The sequence below is a fragment of the Caloenas nicobarica genome, chromosome 1, assembly GCF_036013445.1.
Source record: "Caloenas nicobarica isolate bCalNic1 chromosome 1, bCalNic1.hap1, whole genome shotgun sequence".
NCBI classification, from domain to species: domain Eukaryota; kingdom Metazoa; phylum Chordata; class Aves; order Columbiformes; family Columbidae; genus Caloenas; species Caloenas nicobarica.
Genome location: NC_088245.1, coordinates 208,272,563 through 208,299,558, shown reverse-complemented (window position 1 = coordinate 208,299,558; position 26,996 = coordinate 208,272,563). Strand labels below are relative to the sequence as shown.

The 26,996-nt window shown below is 38.2% G+C and overlaps 1 protein-coding gene across 5 annotated transcripts in view; it reads left to right on the top strand.

The window, feature by feature from the left end:
• DLG2 (discs large MAGUK scaffold protein 2) overlaps nucleotides 1–26,996 on the top strand; it is a 770,443-nt gene that overhangs the window by 417,621 nt on the left and 325,826 nt on the right. For all 5 annotated transcript variants that reach the window (XM_065626935.1, XM_065626939.1, XM_065626938.1 and 2 more), the window contains 2 exons: nucleotides 3,767–3,891; nucleotides 25,821–25,990. In XM_065626935.1, coding sequence (XP_065483007.1) covers nucleotides 3,767–3,891; nucleotides 25,821–25,990 — 295 coding nt within the window. The remainder of the gene's footprint in view (nucleotides 1–3,766; nucleotides 3,892–25,820; nucleotides 25,991–26,996) is intronic.

Sequence of the window (26,996 nt, the reverse complement as noted above, 5' to 3'; positions counted from 1 at the left end):
GGGATGCGGATATGATTGAGGCCTTGCAACAAAACACAGGGAAGCTAGTAAGAAACTAAACTGACAATTAAAAAATACATTAATGTATCTATCGCTGAATAATCTTATGCAAATCTTCTCTGTATAGTCAGTAACTAATTATGTGAGGGTTTTATAGTAGTAGCGATTGGGAACTTGGACAAAGAGATGCAAGATTTAGGTGAAGAGATAATTTCGCTAGTAGGAATTCAATATAAAATGATTCATTGGGACACTCATATATTTGGACACGCAAATAATTATGTTTGAGGAATGTCATTAAAGTTAGTAGGTCTGAGACTTTCTCAGAGTTTTTTTGTCCCCTACATATATTTTGGGATTTTTGGTTAAGTCTCTTCTACCAAAGAATCCTGAAACAAAGCAGGCAAGCATGCTTAGGCCTAAATAGGAACCTCAGTTTAAAAGTATCAATGGAGAATCCCAAAGGAGGAAAACTTCTATTGCTTTATGCCTCTTCTCCTCTTCTTGCTGCTATTAGTTCTTATTAAACATTTATCCGCACTGCCACCAGGCCTCTGAGCTCACTGTTGACTTGATTAGTAAGCATCCAAGAGAAGTAAAGCTTGGAATAGAAAGAGGGCAGTAAATTAACTTGACAGATATTTATGGGGAACCACTCCCAAACATGAGAGCCAGCATGAGAGAAAACGTGAACGTCCCACCTTGGAAAGTGCAGTGGATAAGTGATGGTTCAGCTGTTGTTTTGGGCTGAAGGAAGGCAGACATTTTCAGTGGTTAACATGAAATGACAGGGAGACAGAGATATACCAAGAAAAGCTGTGAAGATAATTAACACTTTTTTAAAAATTATCTTCTGGGATGGGGACAAAGGAGATGCAAAAAGTAAAGGATGGTGAGGTAACCCTTGAAGAAAGGTTCAGGAAGCGTTGTGGTAGTAGACAGCACTTAACTAGAACTTGGATATACAGCTCAGCTCATCAACTTTGATGAGTTTTTAATAACAATCATAAGCTGATGTACCTGCACATTTGTAAGACGGAGCATGAGGAGAGAGGACTGAACTGTACATCAGTATTGCTGTTCAGAACTGAAATACAGTAGCTTTTAACCAAACTATTTCTATTGCATTATTTTTCAACCCAAGGCTCTTAAAAGGCCAGTAAGCCATGAGTGACGGTAGTCTTGCCTTTAGACTTGTTGGCCATGAGCTGGAGCACAAAGAGATAAGATTTTTTTTCATGCAGCCGATGCAGACCCTCCAAGAACCACGGTGAAATAAAAATGTGCAATTGCTCTCAGCTTTTGCAGTGCAGTTTCTGGTGCAGAAAGCCTTGCAGGGATATACCTGGCTGCGGAGGCAGCTACTGTCTGATGGCTTGTAGATCCTGTTGATCAAGTCAAGGACTGCAGCCAGAGTAATTTCTTGAAATTTTCTGCGTACAGAAGTGCCAGTGAGGAGTGCTGCCTGGTTCTTTTAAAAGGTTATTACTAAGGGGCATCATCGGAATAGTCTTGCAGTATAACTGATGCACATTTATGGATAAATGTCAAGGGCTAGCACTGATTCTCCTCTAGCAGTTTTACCACATCACTGCTTACAGTCAGCATTGCTATATTTTTTAGCTCTAAAAACTTAATGGAAAAAAGTATAGTAGGAGGAAAAGAGTGCAAGGAAAGTCTGAAACCTTTTCAGAAATTATTTCCTGCTAAGAAATCTAATGAACTTTACGTGAAGAACTGTAACAGCTAAGCACACCCCACGTAACAGGCAAGATTTGATAGTTTTTAAAGCTCTTCAGGCACGTCTTTTTATTATTATATAGCTGTTATTGCACCCTAACCAACTAAAAATTATGTCTAAATTTCTCCTTGCTACCCTGCTTTCTTCTTCCCCTATCAAGTGTAGGTTTTGGGGATTTAGAAATGCAACTCTATTCAGACACACAGATTATTGCATATTTATTCAATCTCTTTAGGAGTTAAGACTAAACCCAACAATTTTATTTTCAATTTTAGAGGTTTTTTTTTTCTTAAAAATCATGTATTGCTTACTCAAACTTTCTAGAAATTTGTCCTTGGTTTTAGTAATATTCTAAGGCTTTTGTTCCAGGCTTCCTGAAGTGTGTATAAGTACACATTTTTTCATTCTTATGTGCTGGAAGATTAGCTCCATTAATAATATGACACGTAGAAAAACTTACAGGAAAATATTTTTAAAGTATTTTTAGAGTGCATGTTGGTGTATAGTGCACTGTATAATTAGGCATGTGTTAAAATATTGGGAAAATAACCCGAATCTGAGATGTTCTTAATGATGAAAGGGAGATTAAATCAAAGATTTGTAATGCTGGCCTGGAGATGTTTATTAACTCTACAGAAAATATATACAGAGTGTTTAAGTATTATAATGTTTCTCGTATTATAGCTAGCTGAGAAGTATTAAGATATGTGTAGTCCTAAATCCTTCTCCTTGGATTATAAATTAGTTCAGTACTGAAAATTTATTCACAATTATATGCTGATAGCAGAGCTGCAGATTGCGTGTACATCTCTAGAGTAACGAGAACTGCATTGCTTGTGAATGTAGAATACTGATAACAGAATTCAGCACTGGACATGCTGCAGGCAGGCAACAGACAGGCTTTGGCACATAAAATGCATTGCATGCCTGACCTACAAATTGAAGTTAAGTTCAAAAATGCAGAAATGAGATTTGATTTAAATTTAAAAAAAAAAAAAAAAAAAGGCAGATAAGTGCTATTTTTCTTAGTACCTTTTCTCATTAGGACTGAACTGGATACTTGTTCACAAGCAGGAGTCAAGGAAACAAACTCCCAATAATCTGAGAAGTTGAGTGAAGTATTTTTAGCACCCTGAACATATTTCATCCACAGAAGTGTACATATTCCGCAATATCAATAATGCTACATCACTGTAATCTGCCTAAATATCTGCTATAGAAACACTTTGGGATGGGAGAGACATAAAGGATGAAGTATTACATTGAATTTCTTCAAAAGAACATCTCTGATGAATGTGAGTCTATACAGAAAAGCATAATAATTAATATATACTTCCAAAAAAGGTTAGAATTGTGGGTTTGAATTATATGTGAAAAACAGTGACTTAAGTTGCCTGTGTTTGTGTGTACCTGCCTATTTATGTTTCATGATATTCTCACAAGCAGTAAAAGCAATAAGTAGGATTATTGACTAGACTCTCGTGTCTTCCAAATATTTCATTCTAGCAAATCAGTAAGATGAAAGAAATAGTCTTGTTTTGTATATTTTTTTAAAGCATGTGAATCTGAGCAATGATTATTTTTCAACAGAAAATGGTGTACTAAAATACTTTAGAGCTAAATCTTATTCACTCTTTCTGTTTATAAATGACAGTGGGTTTTAAAGTCTTTTATCAAAGCTCTAAAGTGTTTTTAGCCTCTAGCTCTCATTGACTTGGATAAATTCATATTGGAGTTCAGATGCTAATTTCTGTGACTGCTTTTGTAAACAATAAAATTTAGGTTGAATCCTGTTTCTGTTGAAGCATCCATTAACTCTGCCATTAACTGGGCAATCTTTGTGTTCACAGTCTTCGTTCTTTAACTGACAATTCATATTTTCTGACTAAGTCACCCGCCTTCAAGTATGGTGTTGCCAAATAAAGTGCTTTCTTTAAGAAGCAACGATATTTTGCTCATGAGCTGCAAATGAATTCTGTAGAAGTCTAGCATCTGGTGATACATTTACTTTTTATATATTTTCAGGGGAATTCTGGCCTGGGGTTCAGTATTGCCGGAGGAACAGATAACCCACACATTGGGGATGATCCTGGGATATTCATTACTAAGATTATACCAGGAGGAGCTGCAGCAGAGGATGGAAGACTCAGGTAAAAACTAACTCATTACATATGTTTGAGAACAAAATGCATCATTGTTATAAATTATTATGTAGGAGTCAGGTGCAAACCGGGTCTTTCATGGGGCCAGGGTAAGTAAATGACATGACTAGTCTCCTTTCTGCTAAGGTAGAAGAACTAATTTAAGCAACTAAATAAGGTTAGTTAAGTCCTGTATAAAGGGGCATTTGCTGGTGCCACTGCCAACTTCGTACCAGTCATTTCATTTAGTACAAAAAGCAATACGGAGACAGGAGGAGGAAACAGGGAAAACAGCATGAGAGTCTTCTCTGCTTGGTCTTTGTATGTTCATGACTGCAGAATTAATTATGCATTGGTCTTACACATGAAGTCTATCAAAATTTCCCAAACTACAGAGACATTGCTATAGACTCATAGCTATTTGTAGACACTCCTTGTTATTTAGCTGCAGTGGTGAGGTGTCCTCACCTCTGTTTCCAAATGTTGTTTTGCTCTGGGAGGATCTAATGGCTATTCTCTGTGTTCTGAGTCACCTCCAGAGTAGTGATTGCTGTAGCTCCTGAAACGGCCACACAGGTCACTTGGAAGCTGTGGTTCTGAAATACACGGTGGCAGGTCTCCTAAACAAGAGGAAGCCCAGAAGTGCTTGTTCTTATCTTTCTGTATGCACTGAATGCAGAAAGGCTTCTGTCTATCACAGAGATTGCCCTCCATCTGCCTATCGCAAAGCCTGGTGATGCTCCAGAAAGGCAATTTAGCTGGAAAGGCTTGGGATAAAATTCTGGAGTTTTCATGATCTCAGCACTGGAATCTAAGTTCTGGGAGCCTTTGCCAAAAACAGATGGTCTAAATTTCATGAAATGTGACCAGATGGCAGCAATAACTTTTTTTTTTCCAAAGCTTTTCCCTTTAATTCAAAGTTAAAAGCAGAGATAGTTGGCCAGTTTTTAGAGCAATTTGGGATATTTCTTATACTAGGTTAGTGATGTGATTTTGGAAACGATTCTTATTTTTACTGCGATAGTGATGAAGAGTCATGGTGATTGGCAGTGACTGAAGAATTTATGGTCTAAATAAGATTGTAGACAAAAGGAGTAGGAATAGTCTCACATAACTTTATGACTAAAATGCAGCTCTCTAGCCCTGAGCTAGTCATCTTAGTCTCCTAAGAGTGAAGAAAAACCCAAGCATTTCCAGGTTGTGATTAATCTCATCCTAAAGTCAATGTCTAAAACAGAACAGAAGATTCACATCTGAAAAGGGCCTATATTTTCACTGGTAACTCAAATGAAAAGGAGTTTCTTCAACTGGTTCAGCTCTAGTGATCTGTTCTGTAAATGTCTGCACTGGGCCAGATGAGCTTCATGCAAAACAGAGCATGAGGAAACAGCAGTATTTGGAAATTGCGCTATCAAATTCGACATGGTGAACAGCATAAGGGGGTCTTAAACCTGCACCTACTTTTCTACAGATAAGAAAGAATCTCTTGCAAAAATTAATAATATCTTTTCAATAGAGTTTTTGATTACTTTTGAAAGCTTTTCTAGCTTAAGCCATTAAAAATACAAAAGCCATTGTAGTATTTGTCTTGCTATCTTTGTATAAAACCAAGTATTTCACAACCCTTGCTATATTAATGAACTACTGTAAATTTAACTCATGATCATTTAGTAATTACAGTGTTGTAACTGTCTTAGACCTTCTAACCCCACAAAAGATAGCACACTAATGCAACTCCTTAATCCATATTAAGATTAGACCTGGCAAACTTTGTGTTTTGTAATAAAAGTTTAGTAGTACAAGTGTAGTTATCTTATGACCAAGACTTAGCAAAAATTCTGAGTGTAGTATATGTTAGCACATTTTGAAGTAAAATGTTATAAATAATAAACATATATTTAGCATGATCTTTTTTCATATTCTCATTTGTAAACATAGTTTACACCAAACTCCTCTCTTGTTAATACTGAAAATCTGGATGCAATTAATTCAAATTGTATCTACAAAACTTTTTTACTTCAAAGAAAACTGCAAGGACATTGAAATATGTCTCTGAAACTGCCATTAGGGAAATGGATTGACTTAGTCCTGTGGGGTTTATACTAAATAATAGGAAAATATATGTATTTTTTTTTAGCTGAATATCACACAGTATGAATTATTATGCAGAGTGGAGTTATGTATGCTCCTCAATACTCAAAGGAGGTTGTTTTTTTTTTTTTCTGTGCAGTTTCCCACAAGCTCTTGTAAAACTTTATAGTACATGAGAATTTGCACTGATCCATCTTTCTCACTTTTACAGTCAAACACAAGTTGCATACTTACGTTGTGCTTTAACGTTATAGAACATTGCTTTTTCAGTATTTTATAGTGAGATGACAGAGACCACTCAAAAGACCTCACCATGATTTCCAATTAAAAATTCTGTCTTGAATTGCATAGAAACAAGTTTGTAGGTTTTGATGGTGAGACCTTATTTTACTTCACAAAGGTTTTCATAGGGGAAGGTTCCCCCTTTCCTTGTTTGATCTGGTAAGTGGGTTTCACTTCGCTACAATGTCAGCAAAGACATGATCCTGTCACCTTTTAGGAACACCTGAAAATATATGTATCAGTGATCATTACTGATATGCCACTGAATAGAAAAGCTATCCTGGGGCAGTCTCCGCTGACTTACCTTATAATTATTTTTACGTAACAGAGTTTGTCAGCTAAGGCCACTCTATGGGAACAAAAGCCCAACCACATCAGTAACATCTGCCAACAACAGCGATAACCTGAGAATGGGAGATTGGTGTTTATGGACAGAAAACGATTTACTTGCTGGTGCCCATTTTTGCCTCAGACTGCCTCCAGATACTCTGAATTATATAGCAGTGTAGACTGTTTGAACTGGCTTCTCAATCTACTGTCTGTTTTCAAATCATAAAAGCCTGTAAAATCACTTTTGCTGCATTTTACATGTAGTCCCTTTGATCTAACTTAGCTGAGTGAAGTTGTTCAAATAGCAAGCTTGTGAAAGCGACCTGCAAGAAATGGACTTAATGCTACGGACTCATTTACAAGTCTTTACAAGTGGAGGAGCAGGTCAACTGGAGCTTCACGTAAGTCCAACAAAAGCAACATCCTGAGCCTGGGAAGGAGTAACTGTTGTAGTAGAGGGCAGCAGTAGAGAAAACAGCTTTGTAAGGAAGGACTCGGGAGTCCTGGCGGGCAATTTATAGTTAAAAATGCATAAATATCAGGTATAAATACCTGATGGGAGGGAATGAAGACAAAGGAGACGAACTTTTATCAGCAGTTCCAGTGGCAGGGCAAGAAGGAATGGACACAAAACACATGAAATTTCATCTGAACATCAGGAAACACTTTTCGCTGTGAGGGTGACTGTCTCTGGGCAAATGTAGCCCAGAGAGGTTGTGGAGTCTTCATCCTTGGACATATTCAAAACCCCACCAAGCATGTTCCTGGACAACCTGTTCCAGCTAACCTTGCTCCACCGGATAGGGTCTGACAAGGTGATCTCAAGAGGTGCTTTCCAACCTAAATGATACTGTGAAGCTGTAATTGGCACCTGAGTCGGCAGTGTGCCCTGGCAGTGATGAAGGCCAGCAAGAGGTCAGCTGGGATGCACGGAGGAAGAACTAGAGGCAACAGTCACATGTTGCAATAAGGGAAATTCCAGTTGGGTCTGAGGAAAAAAAAAATCTTTTTAATGAGAGTAGTAGAGTAACGTAAGTGGTGATTCGGTGAGGTTATAGGAGCTTCATCTTCAAAGAGATTCAAAGTTCATCTGGACAAAGCCCTGAGTGATGTAACTGAAATTTCAACTTGGCCTTGCTTTGAGCAGGAGGTTGGACTAGATGACCTCCAGAGGTCCCTTCCAACCGGAATTGTTCTCTGATGCTGTAGATTATTCTTATACGTCTAACCTGTGTGTGAGATTGCAACAAAGGTGACTAAATTCCTGGAATTTTTACCTTTAATGCGAACAGTACTTTTATTGACAGTAGGTACAATGTATAGTGTGGGTTAGTATTGCCTCACGGCCCAGATCTCTACTTAAAAAAACATAATAGTAACATTTATCAGCCACTTTAGACTACATTTACTTTAATAAAACATACTTGGCTTTGAAAGACTTCTTGAACTTTCAAATATTAATCATAGAAGCATAGAATTATATAATCTCTCAAGTTGGAAGGACCCATAAAAATCATCACGTCCCATTCCCTGCTCCTCTCAGTACAACCCAGAACTAAAGCATATGACTCAGAGCATCATCCAGACACTCCCTGAATGCTGTTGGGCTTGGGGCTATTATCACTTCACTGGGGAGCCTGTTCCAGTGACCAACAACCACCTGAAGAGCCTTTTCCTAATGTCCAGTCTGAGCTTTCGCTGATGTAGCTTCGCCCCTTTTTCTCATGAGCAGAGAGATCAGCACCTTCCCCTCCGCTGCCCCCCGTGAGGAATTTATAACTCCTGTGTTTACATACTACCCTCCCTGAAATGTGGTGACTTCTAGAACTAGTATAAGAACCAATGCACTGTTCAATTCAGATTTGAGAAGACATTTTATGTAAGTACGGTAACTCCTAATCTTGCAAGAAACAGAAAGCTGTGGAATATTTTATGGTGTCCGTACGATACCTGCAAAATAATTTCATATGTAATAAATAATATATAGTAAATAATTTCATGGAATAAAAAGGAATTACTTTTGGATTTGATTACTTTCGCTAAATGTGAATGTAATAAACTTGGGACTAACTGAAAATAATTTTTTTCTGAATGCCGCATACCATATTTCTTTGAAGCTTTGAGTTTCAAGTCAGTGACAGACAGAGCATATAAAACCTCCAGAAGTAGCAACCATTCCCACTGAGTTGAAGGGGGATTTCTCACAAGAGTTTGATCTTTTAAGACTTTTGATACATAAAAAATTCTGCTTCTATCTCACAAATGTCAGTTGTCCATGGGCAAATGTCTACTTTTTGATAGAGAAGCTCTGAATTTAGACTTCTTTTACTCTCTGGAAGAAAGAGAATTTCAGTAATTTATGTCTCAGTGCCTCTTCTTGTTTTATCTGAGTGTGTGTCAGAGGAAAAAAAAAATACAGTGGTTGCCTCAATTGCCTGGATAAAGTAAAGAACTTCAATACACTATCTCAGTATTTTTTTCTATTGACACTTATTGATCATAAGTGAAATTCCGGCTTCTAAAAGGCAACAGACATCTAAAAAGTACATCACACTGTGAAAACAAGAGTGATCAGCTTATGGAACTAGAAGCACAGTATAGTGGTATAACTTGATTCAAAAAAAAAAAATTAGTAAAAGAATAATTATAAGCTTTCAATTATGACCAAGTTTAAAAGAGCGATGAATCCCAAAATACTAATTTACTTTCAGCAATCATAAACCAAAACTGTTTTGAGTCAAGAATCATTCTTTCTGTTTATAGTTTCTCACAATTGAATTCTGATCTTATGGTGGAGATATTTTTCTGAAAACTCTGTCTGCAGGAATGAGTGGTCGTATGAGTTCCTTATCTATTTCTATCAGAAAAGATGCTTTTCCTTTTTGTGAAGGAAAGAAGAATTCAAATGTTTTATACCAATCTCTTGGGCATAAGAATCTTACTGAACCTGTGATTCAAAAACCAGTTACCGCATATGTGACTGAAGACAAATGAGTTTATTTGCAGGATGATGAGAGAGATTTGGATGGCCTTAAGCTTGAATTTCCAGGGTTAATGTTGTACGAAATGTTATTTTGGTATCTGAGTCTGAGCTGTACTGACAAGGAAAGAGGGCTGGTGTGAGGTGGAGTACTTAGGCTGTTCAATGTTTATCTTTCCTTTGTAAATGTGTCTTTCCTGATATTACTCTAATTACTGATTGTCAGGAAGTTTAGGATTGTGAAACTGCAACATTTTTAAGGCATGCTATGTTGTTCTACCATCACCATAATAGTTAAGCCCCACTGGATTTTCCTCCCCACACCTCTAACAGTGGTTTGGTGTGGGGAAAATAACATAATGCACACACTAATGGGAGCAGACAAGAGCCAAAATAACTTGCCTTCAGTCATCTAGTAAATCATGGAGAAAGCTTGGAATAGAATAGTGATTCCTCCTCTCGTATTTCTCTGCCTCACAGGCTTCAGTCAAAAGCCTACGAGCAAAGGTTTTAAACAAGTTTGAATTGTGTTCCCTTCAGTTGTCAACTAACCCACTGTGATGTGTCAAAGGATTGTAAATATAGCTAAATGTAAGTAGCAAGAGAGGAACTCTGAAGATAAGACCCTTTCTCATGCAATTTTTTAATTAAAAAAAAAAAGAGAAAAATGAATGTAAAGGTAAAAATTGCATTTTGATCAGAGTTTTAAAAATATTTCCGTGTTTCACTAAAGATGAACCAGAGAGGAAATATTCCAATTGCATCCTATTTGCTCAAAGCTTGAAAACTGGAATTAAGAAACACACTGGTTTAACTATTGTGTGCAGTTTACTTGAGAAACTCAAAGCAGAGAAGCAATGGAGGAAACAGAAGCGAGTCCCCACTTGAGAGCTGGCTGGGTAGAGGACCTTCTTCAGTCTTTGCCCCGCGGGCTGTGCTCACAGCGCTTTGCTTCTCATGAAAAGTTGGAAGCCTAAATCCCCCCAGCAGCAGCAGACACACGGTTGTTGCCTGCTGGTATCCATTTTTAGCTCTAGATTGCTTAGTAAGAAGAACAGAATTGAAGGTGATAACAGCAAAAAACTAGGAGCTTTTTCAGATTAATGTTGCCAGGAGAGATCATGTTCTTTACAAGTGTGTCATGTGTCACTAATCCAGTTTTGGCATCTGGCTTTATTTCTCCACCATAATATATCAAAACAGAAGTGTGTCTGCTTTGTGATTCAAGTCCCTATTTGTTAACTTTTGTTCCTGTATTAAGCCTATCAGTACCAGGTCTGTGTGCATTGCAATGGCACAAAGCTTGTTCAGGATGTTATTATAATTACAGTGCTGCCACAAAATACTGATTCATATCTGCACTGTTTACAGGCCTCTGACAATGCTATTAGTTCAGTACATAATTTAGTAGTAAGTTAATAAAGAGACATTCACCCCATTAGGAAAAACATGTTTGCTTTGCAGACAGTCATAAATTAGATCGTGAATTATTGACTGCTCACTCTGTCCTGGTTTGTGTTAGGAAGTTTGATCTTATTAACTCTGTTTGTCTGTGTATCTGTGCGTATCATTTTTGAGCTACTATGGAATAAAAATTTTAAAAAAATACTACAGGGGATCTACATGGAAAAAGGCAGGTCACTAAATCAAAACCTGATTTTCATACATTATTTTTAAAGTTGAGGATGCCTTACCATTACTCAAGTTTGAATTTATCAACTTATTTTCATCAATGGAATAGGTTACCATGTAATTATCTTTTCTGTTGCTTTCACCACTTCACTTTTCTTTAGCTGCATCCTACTTTATTTGGTATTACAGAGCCCTGGCACGTCTCTGAATGTTATTGTATTTCTGCTTTTCCTACTTTGAAAATAATTTGGTAGGCTGCAAACATTCTCTTATGCAGTGCAAGAAAGGAAAGCAAAATCACATTTTAATGCTGAATTCTGAATGGGAAGAAAAATATTTTTCTCTGGCTTGTGGCATTTGAAACTGGTGAATTTTAGGGGCCTTTTTATAGACAGTCACAATGGATATTTTTGTAGATGTCTTCTTTTTATCACAAAAGATCCGTTTCTTCTCCCTATAAGTTTCTGAGCTGTTTCCCCTGCTTGCAAATAACACTTAAGCAAAGTAGCTTGTTATTAGGACTTTAGCTACACTGCAGTTGTATGGAACCCAATTGCACAAGGTGTTTCATGCAGTGGTACTGAACCAGTTAACAGGTCTCTCTCTCTCCCAAGGGTTCCTTTGGTACCCATCCTGCCTGAAATTGCAATCGCCCGGAGTGCTGCAGCAGCAGAACAGCCCCATGCAGCCAAATCCAAGCGATTATTTCATCAACATGTTTGCACTACTACTGCAGTTACGAATTTACATAGCTCAGTGATAATTTATCTGGATTAAGAAGCCTTCTGTGGTGACATACCTTGGAAATCATCAGATCTCTGTGGAGTCTAGCGTTACTCAAGGAAAAAAATATTTCACATCTGTTCCTATATTTGACAGGTGTAACCCTCTGAGGTACTGAGGAATTCTTAATTTCTTTCAATTCCCACCAAACATGAAAATAAGATTTTGGATGAAAAAGAGACTGACTTAAGCTATCACAAGAAAAATTAAGTTCCTTACAATCAGCAAAGATCTGGTTCTAAAACTTTAAAGAAAAGGCTTGTTCAACTTCTTGCTTCTGACAGCCAAAACCACTAATACCTGATAAGACAGTCTGTTCATATGCTGTCAAAACTCTTGGCTGTGGTTTGAATAAACTCTTGGACTTTCAGACTTTACCCAAACCATATTTCCTGGCAGTACCTCATCACTGTTGTCACATTTCTTGCTCTGCTTTTACTACAGATATTAGAGCAGGGGTTTTGAATTTATTTCCCTGTGGCATGCAAGTTTTAATACAAACTTGCAAGATGCGCACTTCGTTTGGACATGTTGCTTACATTGTGCTATTCTGTGCATTGCTCTAAACCATATCATTACAAAAAGCAAGGGGGTTTTTTGTTTTGTTTTTGGTTTGTTGTTGTTTGGGTTTGTTTTTCTTTTTTTGCCTTTTTTTTTTTATTTTTTTTTCCCACTTACCTATTTGCATTCTACTCAAAGTTGCAGCTAACTCCATGTTAAGCGTGTAGCCTAATGGTACTGGTGCTCTGGAGCTGCTCAAGTTTCTTACTGAACTTGAACTACACGTTTTCTCCTCCTTCATCTTTTTTAACACTACACCTTTGTTTGGAATAGCAATTCTCAATCAAACCAGAGCAGAAGGGAGGGTTTTCTGCTTGTCAGTGCAAGCGCCAGCGAGGCAGGACTGCTCAGTTTTGTTCTCAACTTGCTGTGCCTGATCTGCGGCAACATTTTCTTCTTTTGTGCTAAAGTTTCCCCATTTGTAAAATGGGTATAGTGATCATTATCTTTGCCTCACGGGGTTTGTTGTGAAGCTTAAACGAGTTCATATTTGCAAAGCACTTTGAGAGCCCCAGATGAAAAGTGCTTGTAAAAACACTGAATCTGGAATTGCCTTCTGGGCTATCTGTTGTAACTGGTTTTCCTGCACAAACCTGAATATGCTTCAAACAGTGCTGGTGTCAGTCGGGAGGATTTTAACCACAGCTGAAGAACAACCGAGCAGTTCGGTGTATTTATCAGGCAAAGCGTATCTGGGTCCCAAGGAATCGCCTCGTCCCTCCCCAGGCTGGACTCGCTGAGGCCGGGCCGTGGCAGCTCCTCTTCCTTGGCGCTTTGGACCTTAAAGCCCCTGCCCAGTGCTGGAACCAGCTAAACCAGAGGGTAAGTCAGGGCTGGGAAGCCGTCCCTGCCCTCTACCACACCTACGGAGCCTGGCCTGGGGCATCTCCCAGTACCTGCAGAGCAGCCCTGCAGCTGGGAGGAGCTTTGCAGCTTCCTGGTGCCTTCATTCATCTCAGACTTTACAGGATTTTGTTTTTCTTTCCCCTTCCTTTATCCCAACGCCTTCCTCTCACAACACCCCACAGCTACCTACACCTCGGTTTTTTTCTCATTCTTTGCCTCTCCACTGTCCCACTTTGGCCTCTGGCTTTGAAGGGCAGACGTGAATACTCGTTCTGTGAGCAGAAGTTTTGCTTCTGGCCACCATTAGAGGCTGCAGAGCCGCCCGGAGCCAGCCGAGCTGCCTGGATGCGCTGGGAATTTCGGTGCTCGGCTTCTAGTGGGAGTAGTTTCAGAAGGAAAGCCTCGTACATGGCAGTGGCAGGAGACGAGACGCAGAGAGACTGAGGATAACTGGGGAGTTAGAGAACGGACGGAGGAATGGAAAAATGTGGTAAGAGCGAAGGATGCCAAAGCTGAGGACCGAGGCGGATGAGAAATGCAGGGGGAAAAGAAACGCAGGGTGGGAGAAGCAGCCTAATTTTGGGAGGGGGGAATAGAAGAAGGAAATAGTGGTTCCGGTAGGTCTCGTGAAAAGTGGTTAATAAAGAAAATTTGACGCAAGTTTGAGAGGCCGTTTGTGGGTCGCCTGCCAGCCCCCGTGTCCTGCCCACCCTGCTGCCCACCCTCTGCATCCCCCTCCCCATCCTGCCCGCTCCTGCCTACACTCACCCGTCTGCTTCCCCTCATCCCCTTGCTGTCCCGGGCTCGCAATCAAACACCGACATTTAAACAAGAGCGTGGGCTCGTCAGGACTCCCGGCTGATCGATCGCTAGCTGGGCGTTTGGCCAGTGACCGCTGACTTTTATCTGGCGGAGCTGCCAGCCTGAGTCACCTCACGCTTGTGTCTGTTCTGCACTATTTCAGTTCTCTTGCTTTTAGTGAAGTCCTACTTGATTTTCGGTAGGTCGCGGTGGGAATCTCAGGTCTGATAAGTACAAAATGGTGTTTTATGGGTGGAGATTTGTTATGAATTGTCTTTTATGCTGGTGTGTCTGGCACTGGTGTGTCTGGCAAAGGGAAGGGCTTGTCCCCACCGCAGCAGCTTTACCTTGATATACTTTTGTGTATCACGGTCCCTAACTCTGCTTGAAGAGAATGTGAATTACACAGCGGGGAGAGGGCTCTATCTTATGCAGGGGGCATTTTAAAAGGAATAATGTATGAAGTGAAAGATCATAAACTCTGTAGAAAATAACTACAGGTGTGGCTCACCTAGCAAAAGAGAGTTAATTTGCCTTGAGTTATGCCAGCCAAGCAATAACTGAAGGATTGATGTCACAGAAAATAATTTCATTAGAAATGATTTAGATCAGCTGTACCTCCAAAAGCATTATATAGTGAGAGGATATCATTCTGCTTGCAGAATGTTTGTGATGAAGAAGAAAAAAAAAAAAAAAGACAAGAAAAAACAGGTCTTCGTGTTATAGATGTGCTTAGACTTGACTTTTGAAAAAGTTTATGCTTGAGTCTGTCTGTGTGCAAATTGACTGGGTGTTAGCTACTCCTCCCTCAACCCCACATAGCTACACCCTGGGAGATGAGCTGCCTTTTGCTAATAACTACTTCCCATTCTCAAAGTGTGTGTAGGGAGGTGAGGCTCTTCTGGGAGGCATCAAACCAAGTGGGGTTTTGCTTCTCTCCTCACTCTGCATTGTGTTTGTCTGTGAAGCATCTTTAACCTCTCTGAATTTTATCAGATACAAAAAGAACAGCACTTTTCTGTAGCATTGTTGTTGGCTAAACTTTCAAGTAGATATGTGACAAACTTTAACTGTATGAGGGGGTTTTTTTCCCTAAGGTGAGGACGCAGAGAGTGATATTCGGAGTTGATGTGGAATTTACCACCATTTTTAGCTCCTGGATATTATTGAGCATGTTGCATGAGCTCATCATGAGTAAATTTTAAGTAATACCAAGTCAATACCATTCAGTGAGCATTCCTATAGTTTATGAAACTTTAGCTTTTATATAGCTTCAAATAATAATAATAATAAGGTCAAGTTATTGATTTTGAAATTAGTATGAGTTTTGAAATTTTATTCACAAATTCACTCCTACAGCTAAGAATTGCCTCAGATTAGCTGCTTGCCAAGGTTTTTTTGGAAATCAATAACTTAAAATATAAATGCTTGGTGCATTTAGCAGTAGTAAATTTTTAAAAGCTTACAATAGATGTGGCAACTTATTTAAATTATACAGCCTTGTAATTTAACTTGTAATTGTTTAAATAAGCTATTTTTTAAGTCTCCCTTGCCCTGTGAGCAATTCTCAATGGAGGGCCAGCTGCATCATTGCATATAAATTTGCTATCTACAAACTTCAGGTTGAAGAAGACTTTGGAATACTATACTAAAGCTGAGCAAATATTTTTTTGATACAAAATGAGGTCCAAATTGCTTTTATGGTGGCAAAGAGAGTAAACCAGGGCTTCCTTCATTCATGAAAGCAGTAGCAAAATCACCTGAAGGGAAACCTGCACTCACCATCCTTCTCCCTCTGGGTAACATGAGCCCACATCTTCCAGAGTAATCAGACAATTAAACTGGTGGGGCTATGAAATCGATGTATTTTATTCTTTCCTTCCAAAGAAATTTCACTTCCCCAAAGACAAGTAAATGTTAATTGGGTCGGGGCAAACTTGCAGTGAGCATGATGCTTTGGGAGTCGGGTGGAAACCGTAGAGCAGGGTCCTCTCTCTATGGATGTCCTGAGCAGTGCTCAGGGGTGAGCTCACGTGCACCTGCATCAGTTTGCATTGTTGTTACAATATTTGTAATCTATTTAAAGATTAAATCAAGTCATAGCAAGAGGCAGAATCTCTCTTTTAGCCTTATGATTGAGGATGCTTTCCTGAATAATAGGAGATTTTGACTGCAATTTAAGAAGAGCATTATATTATATAAAGTTTAACAGCTTCAGTGATGGAAGCAAAGGTAGTGAAAGTGTTTTTCTAGGAGATGATATTCAATAATAAGACAGCAGATTGTTAGTTTGATTTTTATTTCCCTGTCTAACCTTTTATTTTATTCAATTTTATTTTCATTCAAAGCATATTAGAATGAAATTTATGTTTTGTTTCCCTGGAAAATTTATTCAGGATGAAACAATGTCATTTTTGTCAAGAAAAAAACATAATAAAAACAACTTTGAACTGAACTGCAGGGTTTTTTTCAGAGTTCAGTTATAAATCTGTAGATGCTACAGCCAAGAGGCATTCAGATAAATAGAAAGATGAGTGGTGGTGTTTCCATCTCTGAAATTAAATTAGTGTTGCTAGTAGTTCAGCTATATGCCTTTGGCTTGAAGAGTTTGCTAGCAGGGCTTTTCTTATGGCAAAAATCAGTTACAAGAGGTAAGAAATTATGTCCTGCTCCCTAACTACAGGACAGAAACACAATGACCAGGGAGCAACATTTTCTGTCTCTTCTAATGAAAGGATTTGGGAACATCAGATGAACACACTAAGCAGCAGACTGAAATATCCATAAGGAGATATTTATTGAACTGGTAGCAAAGCTGTGGATTTCATTTAGATATAACATTGTGGATGTTAAAAGTTTATGTGGGTCTTGAAAGCAGTTAAACAAATTTGTGGAAGCTGTCTTTGGGGTCAGACTCTCTTGGATTCTAGAAATTAACTTGGTAGGTATTTTCAACCAAACCGAAACCCTGTGATTAAGGCACGTTGCCTAAAAGGATGTGTTCACTGTGGCAGAAAGGGTTAAATGAAGGGGAGCCCCAGCCTTGCCCCAGGAAGTTCTCAGTGCTAGGCTAGAATGCCAAAATGTTCCAAAGTATTTTAAACAGCAGACAAACTGATTTTTAGCCAAGTTTGTGCCTGGAGTGAAGTCTTACAGCTGTGTTTAAGACCTTTAAAAAAGAAAAAAAAAGACAAATGCTGATATGTCTTGTATTGAAGCTGTGAATAGGAACATATTCACGCTTCTAAATATATTTTCTTCTAACAGTTTAAAGGCTGCAGGGACTTTTCCATTCCTAATTATATAGTGCAGTGTGCTGTCTGTTTCTGACTTGCAACTTCAAAAATAGAAATTAGAGTACTAAATGAAACATAGGGAGAGGAGTAACGAGACGCTGTGTATGATGAGCTGCTCCATTAATATTTCACTGATATTGTTACCAGTCACTTGTGTTTCAAATTCAGTTACTATTAAGCAGACCCCTTAATATATTGACATTTAATTAAGATGACTGTTGGTTTTTTTTTAAAAAAATCAATGAGTAACTAAAAAATAGCAAATAACAATAAAGGTAAATGTCTTAATGACAGTTTGGTAGCTGTGCTGGTTGTGTCTTGGGTCTCAGCAAGGTCATGTCATTAACAGGATGTGGAAACACAGTCATTTCAGGCAATAACCCATTCTGAAATTCAGAGGTATTTTCTGAAATCTGAATTATTCCCTGACAATCTGGGGTCCAGTCTCTGTTCTTTAAGCAAAATAGAGCCCAAAGTCTTCTGGTACTACACCTGCATGTCACACTGGTGTGACCTTAACTCCTCCTTGGATGTGATCTGAAATTTTTGACTGCGTTACTGTAGGCATTTCTGCCTCCTAAACCATCACTGGACTCCTGGTACACAAAGGAGAAATTTCCTTTGTCCTTTTTGTTTTCTCATGCAACCTTCTGGAGGACAAGGACTAGGACTTTGTACTAGTGAGAGTCATAGAAGTGACGGGGACACTGCAGCGAGCTGGAGGGAGTGAGCTGGATCTGCTGTGCACAGGCATTTTCTGCCGCTCCTCCACTTCCTTTGCCATCTGCTATTTATAGAATCACAGAATGTCCTGAGCTGGAAGGGACCCACAAGGATCATCAAGTCCAGCTCCTGTCCCTGCACAGGACAACCCCACAGGTCACACCGTGTGTCTGAGGCCGTTGTCCAGTCTCTTCTTGAACACGGTCAGGCCTGGGGCCGGGACACCTCCCTGGGGAGCCTGTTCCAGTGTCCAGCACCCTCTGGGGGAAGAACCTTTTCCTCATGTCCAACCTGAACCTCCCCTGGCACATCTTCCTGCCATTCCCTCGGGTTCTGTCACTGGTCACCAGAGAAGAGCTCAGCCCTGCCCCTCCTCCTCCCCTGGTGAGGAAGCTGCAGCCGCCATGAGGTCTCTCTCCCCTCAGTCTCCTCCAGGCTGAACAAACCCAGTGACTTCAGCCGCTCCTCATACGGCTTCCTCTCCAAACCCTTCCCCAACTTTGTAGCCCTCTTCTGGACTCTCTCTAGTAGCTTAATACCCTTTTTATCCTGTGGTGCAAACAGTGCTCCAGGTGAGGCCGCACCAGGAAAACACTAGAGATCAGCTTCCCCTTGGAAAGACAGATGGCAAAAAACACCGCAAAAATTTAAAGGAGTGAACCATGAACTGTGGGGGTAACTAACACCATTTCAGGTCACCTTCCAAAACCTCACACCAGCAGCTGTGAGCTGAAGGCTGGCGGTACGCTGAAGGACAGACTGGGTTTTCATTACTTAAAACCATTTGTAGAATTTTTTATTTCGGTCTCTGGGCCAAAGAAAATCAAGCCAGTTGCCGGTATGAATCGTGAGGCTGCAGATGCACAGCACCGGGTTGAAACAAGCACACCCTGCTTTTTGGCAAGAATTATTACCTTTGCCACGCTAAAGCCTTCAGGCTCTGGGCGGCCAACATACCGAAGCTGGTTTGCCAGTACAGGTGGAGAAAGAATCAATCCAGGTGTATGTACTTGACAGGAATGCTGTGCCGGAGCTTAGTGCCCGTCTTTGCATACAAACACACAAATGCGCACCCAGAACAGAACCTTTGTGTGTGGTACAAGTGTTTGCCCTTCACCTCTCACTTCTGAAGGCTGGTTGTAGGGGTGAACACAGCCAAGACAAGGCAGGGAGCTGCTTTTGGTGGTTATTATTTATGCTGAGTATGCCTAGAGGCTGCACTGAGGGTTAGTCCTTGTTTGAGACGAGCCAAGAGCGTGTAGACTCTCCTCTGCAAAGTTTATTTAGACTGTAAACAGGAGACAAAGGAAGTGGGGTTTTAATCATTTATTCGAAGATTATGAAAAAAAGAAGTTAAGTGACCTGCTCAAGGTTGCACGCGAAGAGTTAGGGTGGCACCATGCCAGCATTTTGAGGAAAAATATTAAATTTTTTTCAGTTGATTTCATTGTCATAGATTAATGCTACTTACTAAAGAATTTGGTGGATTTAAGGATTTTTTTTTCTCTCAGAAATGCAATATTATGTTTTTAGTCCTTATTATTTTCCTCAGAACTAAAGACAATTCTGCTCTTGCTAGAACCATAGGTTAGATTCGATACTTCAAGTTAAATACAGTTGGGTTACCATTTTATTGTACCAATATTTCCACATAATTTAAATCAAAATCATTCCTAGGATTTCAGGCTTTTATTAATTTCAAATTCTCAAATTTCAAAAGCTCAAATTCTGCTGTGTCATTCATAAATTATTCCTTCCTTCCTGAAATAATAACTTTAATCAAGTATTATTTTCAGCCTGTAACCATTCTGTGAGATATTTGGAATTTCATTATGAAACATGCAAGTGTCAAATTTTGAGTGAGGATTGGCTGATCAGAAATTTCCATAAGCACTAGATCCTCTCCAGTTTCCAGAAATAGTCAGAAACTGCAAATGAGATCTGAACTTTTCTTCTACTTTTAAGTTTTATCCCTTTATTTTTAAATTGGACATAGCCGTAGTTTTATACTATGTTACAACGTCAAAAAGGGGCCTGAGGCCATATATGAATTTGCTACAGAAATTGGATCGTGTCTAAGGAACATTATTCCTAAGGAAACAGCATGCTCTATGGTACACACATATCATTGTCATTTGTGTTTAGCTCTGTATTCTGTAACTGGAAAGACAGATCTGAAGACTGCTGTAGTAAATTTGAGATCCTTTGTTCTGAATTCTTAGTTGAAATTTAAAAAAAAAAAAAAAAATTATTCCTCTTGTAAGTAAATTCTATGAGCCAGAAACAATAATTACATTTTTACCCCTATATGCTGGAAGTCTTACTTACTGTGGGACAGGAAGGATGTGTATAGAATTAAAAAAAAAAATAAAAAAGAAGTAGGGGAGAGTCAGTCTCCTTTAACCAAAGGACTAGACTGATTCTCCTAGGGTCAGATAATGTATTTAAGTTATTATTAGCTGATCTCTTGAAGAAAGGATAAATCCTTTCAGCTTGTCACCTATAATCTCGTGCTTCTGCTTAAAGTGCTGTGTTCTTGCAACTTCTGGAAGAAAGCAAGCATCAACCATCTATAGGGAAACTTTGTCTAAAAAGGTTAGACAAAGCAGGAGCAAAGAAACAAAGTGAAAGTTTAGTGCTTTTCTCTCTTATTTTTGTTGTCTAGCTGATACCTCCACACTGTTACATGGAGATATATATCTACCTAGTCTATGCCATAGCTTTGCACTCATTCTGCCTCAATAACAGTACTTTTTCCTTGGTTTCTGAGCTTCGACTAAAGAATAAATAAAATCCATATCCATTTAAGCTTTTCTAAGAAGGCAGCTATAAAGGGTGGTGTCTGGATGACAGCTAAAACCCATGGATCACTGCAGCTTTCAGTGTCAAGATTTCCCATGGAGCATAGATAGATCATTCCCTTGTTCTTGAGTCCACAGTTGGTTCCAAGTAGCTCTTCATGGAGCTGCAAGTGAGCTAATGTGTCATGGCAGGACCATTTGGTCTCCTGGAGCTCTTTGCTGTCATCCTAGGGTGCTTTTGGGTTTCTCTTCAGGGCACCATATTGCACAGAACAAGTGAACAGAATGATCATTACCAGTTGTCACCTACTATATTTCTGGTAAGTGCCTAAGGATTGTACTCGCCTTGTTTTCTTACACCTTGACTGAAGCTTTTCAAGGATGTCTGCATAATTTCTTGAAAAGACTAAGCATGAAATCCAGATGAAGCTAGTCAAGTTTAGAACAACCTTGGAATAAGACCTTAAAGAATAGTACTTTTCCTTAATTAACCCAACCCAATATTTGCTTTGAAGATAGCAACAACTATTGGTAAATCTCTGTGTCTCTGACCCTCCCCCTTGATGGCAAAATCTCTCTCGTATTTCTTGTGTCACTTTTAACTGTCTTGGCATGATTATAGCGTACGCTCTATATTTTAAGATCCAGAGTCCTTCATATCTGTATTATTCTACAAAAGTCTTGTAGGATATATCTGTTTTGTTAAAGTATTTAGATGAACCAGCGAGCCATGGGAAAAGCTACCTAACTCATTTTAACTTGGCCGTTACCTGCAGGGGTGATTCTGTGGACTTGAATACATTTAAGTATATGCATAATGTCAAGTCCCCAAGCTAAAATAGAAATAGGATTACTTGCAACTCAAAAATTAATCAGAGACTTACATGCTGTGCTGAATTGAGATGTGAAGTCCCTCTTTTTCCAAGGAAACAATAGTGTGAACATTGCTTTTAGGTCTTTTTTTTTTTTCCTTCTTCTTTCCAGCAGTTTTCAAAATACTTTTTATCACACATTGTTTTTCATTGAAACAGGAGTAAAATGAGTCAAGAAGTCTGTGAATCTGTATCATCAGCAGATGCTGAGACTGTATTGTTAAATCTTAGCAATTAAAGTTTTCTAAATCTTACGAATATTTTTTAAGAGTTCTTTTTGTATAGAATTAGAGAAAATGCAATTTCTTCTAGTTTCTTGATTTTTGTATTCAGTCATTAGCCATAGCTTCAAATACAACTTCATTTTCTGCTTCTTCTCTCATTAGAACTTTCGACAATTCACAAGAATTTTTTTCTTTTTTTTCAATCTTAAAAAATAACTTTATGAATAGATCTTGCTTGAAGAACTATATGACGTTAAGGTTTACAAGTAGAATGGCAATAATTTAGAAGTGCCAAGAGTGTTAGATGAATCCTTTAATACTAAAAAAATGTATTTGTGGTATCTTCTTGTGGAAACAAAATAAGTCATCTTGGAACATTTTTCCTCCTACCTGGATTTTTGTGTGTTGAATTATTATAGGTATTGGTAAAACTACAGGGATCTCTTTTGCTGGATTTGTGTATTACTATCCTGGCACAGGTCTGAATCTGTGCCTGACACTAACTTCTACATATAGTATATGCCCACCTACAGACTATAGGAACATTTAGAGATAAATGGAGGAAGGAATCCATGTATCAACCGGAATACACTTTTGCCATAAATTTGTTTCATGAATATCTCAATGAATCTGGGAAGATGCATTGGACAGCTTGATCATCTCATCTGAAACAATGATCTTTCACTGGATTTACTGACTTTTTTACCATTATTATTTTAGGTGTGTATTGTTGCAGCGTTTATAGGTCACTAAAAGAGCAGAGTTCTTGCAGAGTAGGAACTGTACTGTAAATTTTAAAGAGAAGGAAGAAGTATTCTAATGCCACTGTCAGAGACTTCTTTCTTTAGATAATAACAACCAAGACAAGTATTGGCCCTGAAAACCTTCCGCATAGATTTAAGGAGAAAAATACCATGTCACAGTCTGTGTTTTGAGATGTTTCTTCAGCTTTCTTGCTTTATTGTTTTCTCAGAAATTGTCTTATTTTTTAGTGAATAATGATTTGTTTTTAACTTCCAAGTGCTCTGTGTTTCTAAATTAAAAAAAAACATTATGGAGTTTCTAAGTTAATAATGATAAAAGAATCATTTAGCCATTATGGTTAAGGTTAGAGACAGCTCACCAGCTTGTGTAATTTATTTAATTGTAGCATGGACCTGTTGTTTTAGAGATTTGAATATTCTCAAAGAATATTTGTAGACTTCTGAGATCATTCTGTTCTGTTTATCTAGTATTTGGTCAGCACGCTCTCCAAATAATTTTGTTAAAGCTCAAAGAACTCTATGGGCACATATATATGTGCCTGCACATACACACTTTATGCATGTTCATGTATGTTCTTGAGCATTGTATTTCTTGTATTTATGAAAACTGAAAACCTCTTGTTTTCCTTTGTGAAGGAGAAAAGAAACCTGCAGGTTCGGGTGGGTATAGCTGGACATCTAGTGCTGGATGTGTTCGTCATAGCAGACTAGATTGGATAATTGTTGTCCTGCTTCTTCTGCACTGACGAAGTTTTTATTTATATGAAACAAAATACTTTGTCTGAAAGTATTTTTATCACTGGATTGGCTTTATATTCTCACTCTTCTATTAATCCTGCACCAGCAGCATTAATCTTTGTGTGTTCCATTAAAGGTAGTCTTACTGGTTTAAAGATATAGTTAACTCTAAAAGGCCAAATTTTAGACAGTAAGGTGAGATTCCTGTTGGAGTGTAAATGTCCTTTTCCAAGGGGTCTTGCTTTTTCAGTAAATGGAGGTATGTGGCTTACTGATTTTGGCAAGTTAATTCCATGTTGTTTATTGACTTACTCGAAAAGATTCTTTTTCCCTTAAAAGGAGGCATCACTAGAGCCTTTATGAGAGGTTTTAGGTAGATATGGTTATCTATTAAGATCAATATTTATCAATGCATGGCACCGAGAATATGAAAACAAAATAAATGTTATTCTCATTTTTGGTGTTTTTACAACCTTTTCCTAGCTTGTCATCTTCATAACCATCCAATGGTTAGGATCCTACAGTTGTTCATTAAGCATGGTATAGCCAATTGTATTTCATATATGACAACAATAAGAGTAATAAATTTGACAAGAATCAGATATGTAGTGATATTAATAGAAAGGCTAGCAGCTTAGACATAATTACTATATTTCTGAGTTGGAAGCAGTAGGAGGATGTATTCATGATTTATTTAAAAGAATAAAGCAATTTATATTAGAACATTTTCTGGCATTGAAGGAACCAGCAAACCCAACTATTTAATGAAAACTGGAAACTTTGCAATACAATACTTTTTATCATAAGGGAACTATCTATTCTGTGACCCTTCCAAGTTCACCCAGTTGTCAGATGAAGACTGCTATCATCATTTTACCTTGTAAATGTTCTTCCAAAAGGCTGATAACACAGAAAGTCTTGGTTTCAAATAGTTGTGGTCTTTTTGTTGTTTTGTTTTGTATTTTAAACAAAATCAGCAGCACAATAACATAACAAAAATCCACCCTAAATTCTCCAGAGTTCAGATAAAATTTTAGTAAAGCTTTATTCTCCCTTCATGTGCTAAGACTGCTGAGAAATAGCCAGCTCAAGTGTTCTTTTGCTGCAAAGAGTTACATTCGATGGTTGATCTTTATGTATAGAAACATAGCGGAAATGAGAATATTTTTAGTAACCAATATTTTCTTCACCAATTGTCCTTTCAGACACACAGAACAACACATTCATTTACATATGCCTATTTCTTCTCTACCCAAAATACTTTTAGGGATCTCATAATAAATGGACTTCACATAAGAACGATAGAGTCTCAAATCACCTAGTTCTTTGGAATTTGCTCTTCTTGTCCTCATTTGTAAAGAAAGGATGATTCAGTAGTTGTGTCATTAGCCTGCTGCTTTGGAAATGGGTTTTAGTGCTCTCAAGTTGTAGACTTCCATTCCAACTTGGACAAATCTGTCAGATAAGGAGAATATCTCCATCTGGTTAGATGGAGATTTTTAGGGTTAATAAATTCATCCTCAGATAACATACTAAATGCCCAAAGTAAGAATATGAGGGAATTTTATCAACAAACTGTGAAAAATAGCTGCTATTACCACACAGTAGATATTGGAGCCCACAGTCAGCGGTGAAAAGATATGCAATTAAATTTACTCCTAATTATTTAGCATGAAACATTCTCTCTTAAATTGTCTGCTTTTTGTAGCATGTCATTTTTATTTTGATAACTTAGAATTATTTGGCTCTGATGAAGAAACATGAGAGATTTAGGGAGGTATTTGAAAGATTACTGGTCTCTGTATTAAATTAAATCAACTGATTTCCTTAAGAGCAACCATAGCAGTAATAGCATGCAGCATGAATGTTGTAACTCAATTATGTTGTTTAGTAAAAAGTGGTTTAATGAAGTCTGTAAAGACAAGATGTTTATTACTAATTTCTATCACCCTACGGAAGCCACCCCAATTTATGAAGGAGGATGGTAAATGTAGGTGATTTGATAGACTTTAGTTTGAATCAGGTGTGTCTTTTGAGGGGACTAAAAGTTCTGTCTCTGTCTCATTGCTGATTAGTCATATTGCCTTAATTCTGTCATCTGTCAGACTTCCCAAAGAAGTATTCTTCCTTTTACAGCACTAATGACAAAGCTCTGTTCTGTCCAAAGTAACAGCTGAAGCATTTAATATCGATGGTTCTTTGCTTTTCTTGTAGGGTCAATGATTGCATCTTGCGAGTGAATGAGGTCGACGTGTCAGAAGTCTCACACAGCAAAGCCGTGGAGGCCCTAAAAGAGGCCGGCTCCATAGTACGATTGTACGTTCGTCGAAGGAGACCTATTCTGGAGACCGTAGTAGAGATCAAGTTGTTCAAAGGACCTAAAGGTAAATGTGGAAATGAAAGGACAACCATTTTAATCTTGATGCTTAACCTCTTTTGTGGCTCAAATGGCATCTGACTGGGTTGATTCTTTAACTGTTTGACCTGTCAAATACTGAAAGACTGGTAGAACTTGAATTCATGGTTGTGTGCCTCTTCCTGAAACGTAAAGGAATTAAAGGAGTTGTGGTTTGTTTCATTTAATGTTTACTGTAGAGATGGCTTGTTACCTCCTGAAGAAATACAAGATGCAGGAATATTGTGCTTTACATTGGCAGCACATACACAGATGCTGTTTAATACAGAGTTTCTGAATTGCCCCTCTTTTCAGAAGGTTTTATGAACTTATCCTTTCCACTTTCATGTTGATGGTTTCTTCTATAGTTATCTTTGGAACAAGAAGATGAGAATACTAGCTTACCACAATACACAGAAGAATTTTATTTTATCCTTCAACAAAATTACCTAGTAGTCTAGCATGAAACCTTTATTAGTCTAAATCAGCTTTATCGCTTTCCACAGAACCTTCTGGTTACAGAAAAAAATTGTCAAATTCCTTCCTAGAAGCATTACTATAGATTGTGAACATTATATTTTCACCTTCCCTTTTGCAAAAAGATTTATTTGCAGAAGTGTTATTTTTAACAAATTTCATTTTATTGTTTTTCCTGCCTGAAATTTCCCTCTGACTGCTATACATATATTTTTTTTTTCATGGCTGATTTCTGGGCAAAGAAAATGGATATTTTCACAGTATGTGAGAACAGAATGAACAGCAGTAGATTTTTAGATCCATAGTAACTATTTCATAAGCAAGTATTTAATTAACGGTACTTACATGAAATGAAGAAATTTGCATATACTTTAATATCTGCCATGCGCATGAGATTATTCTGCCTATTTCATATAAACTGAATAGCCGGTAACTTTTTCAGTGGTTTCCCTTACATCTCATCTCATCTCATGTGAATACTACAGTATATTTCTAAATAGGTTTTTATACCAATAATG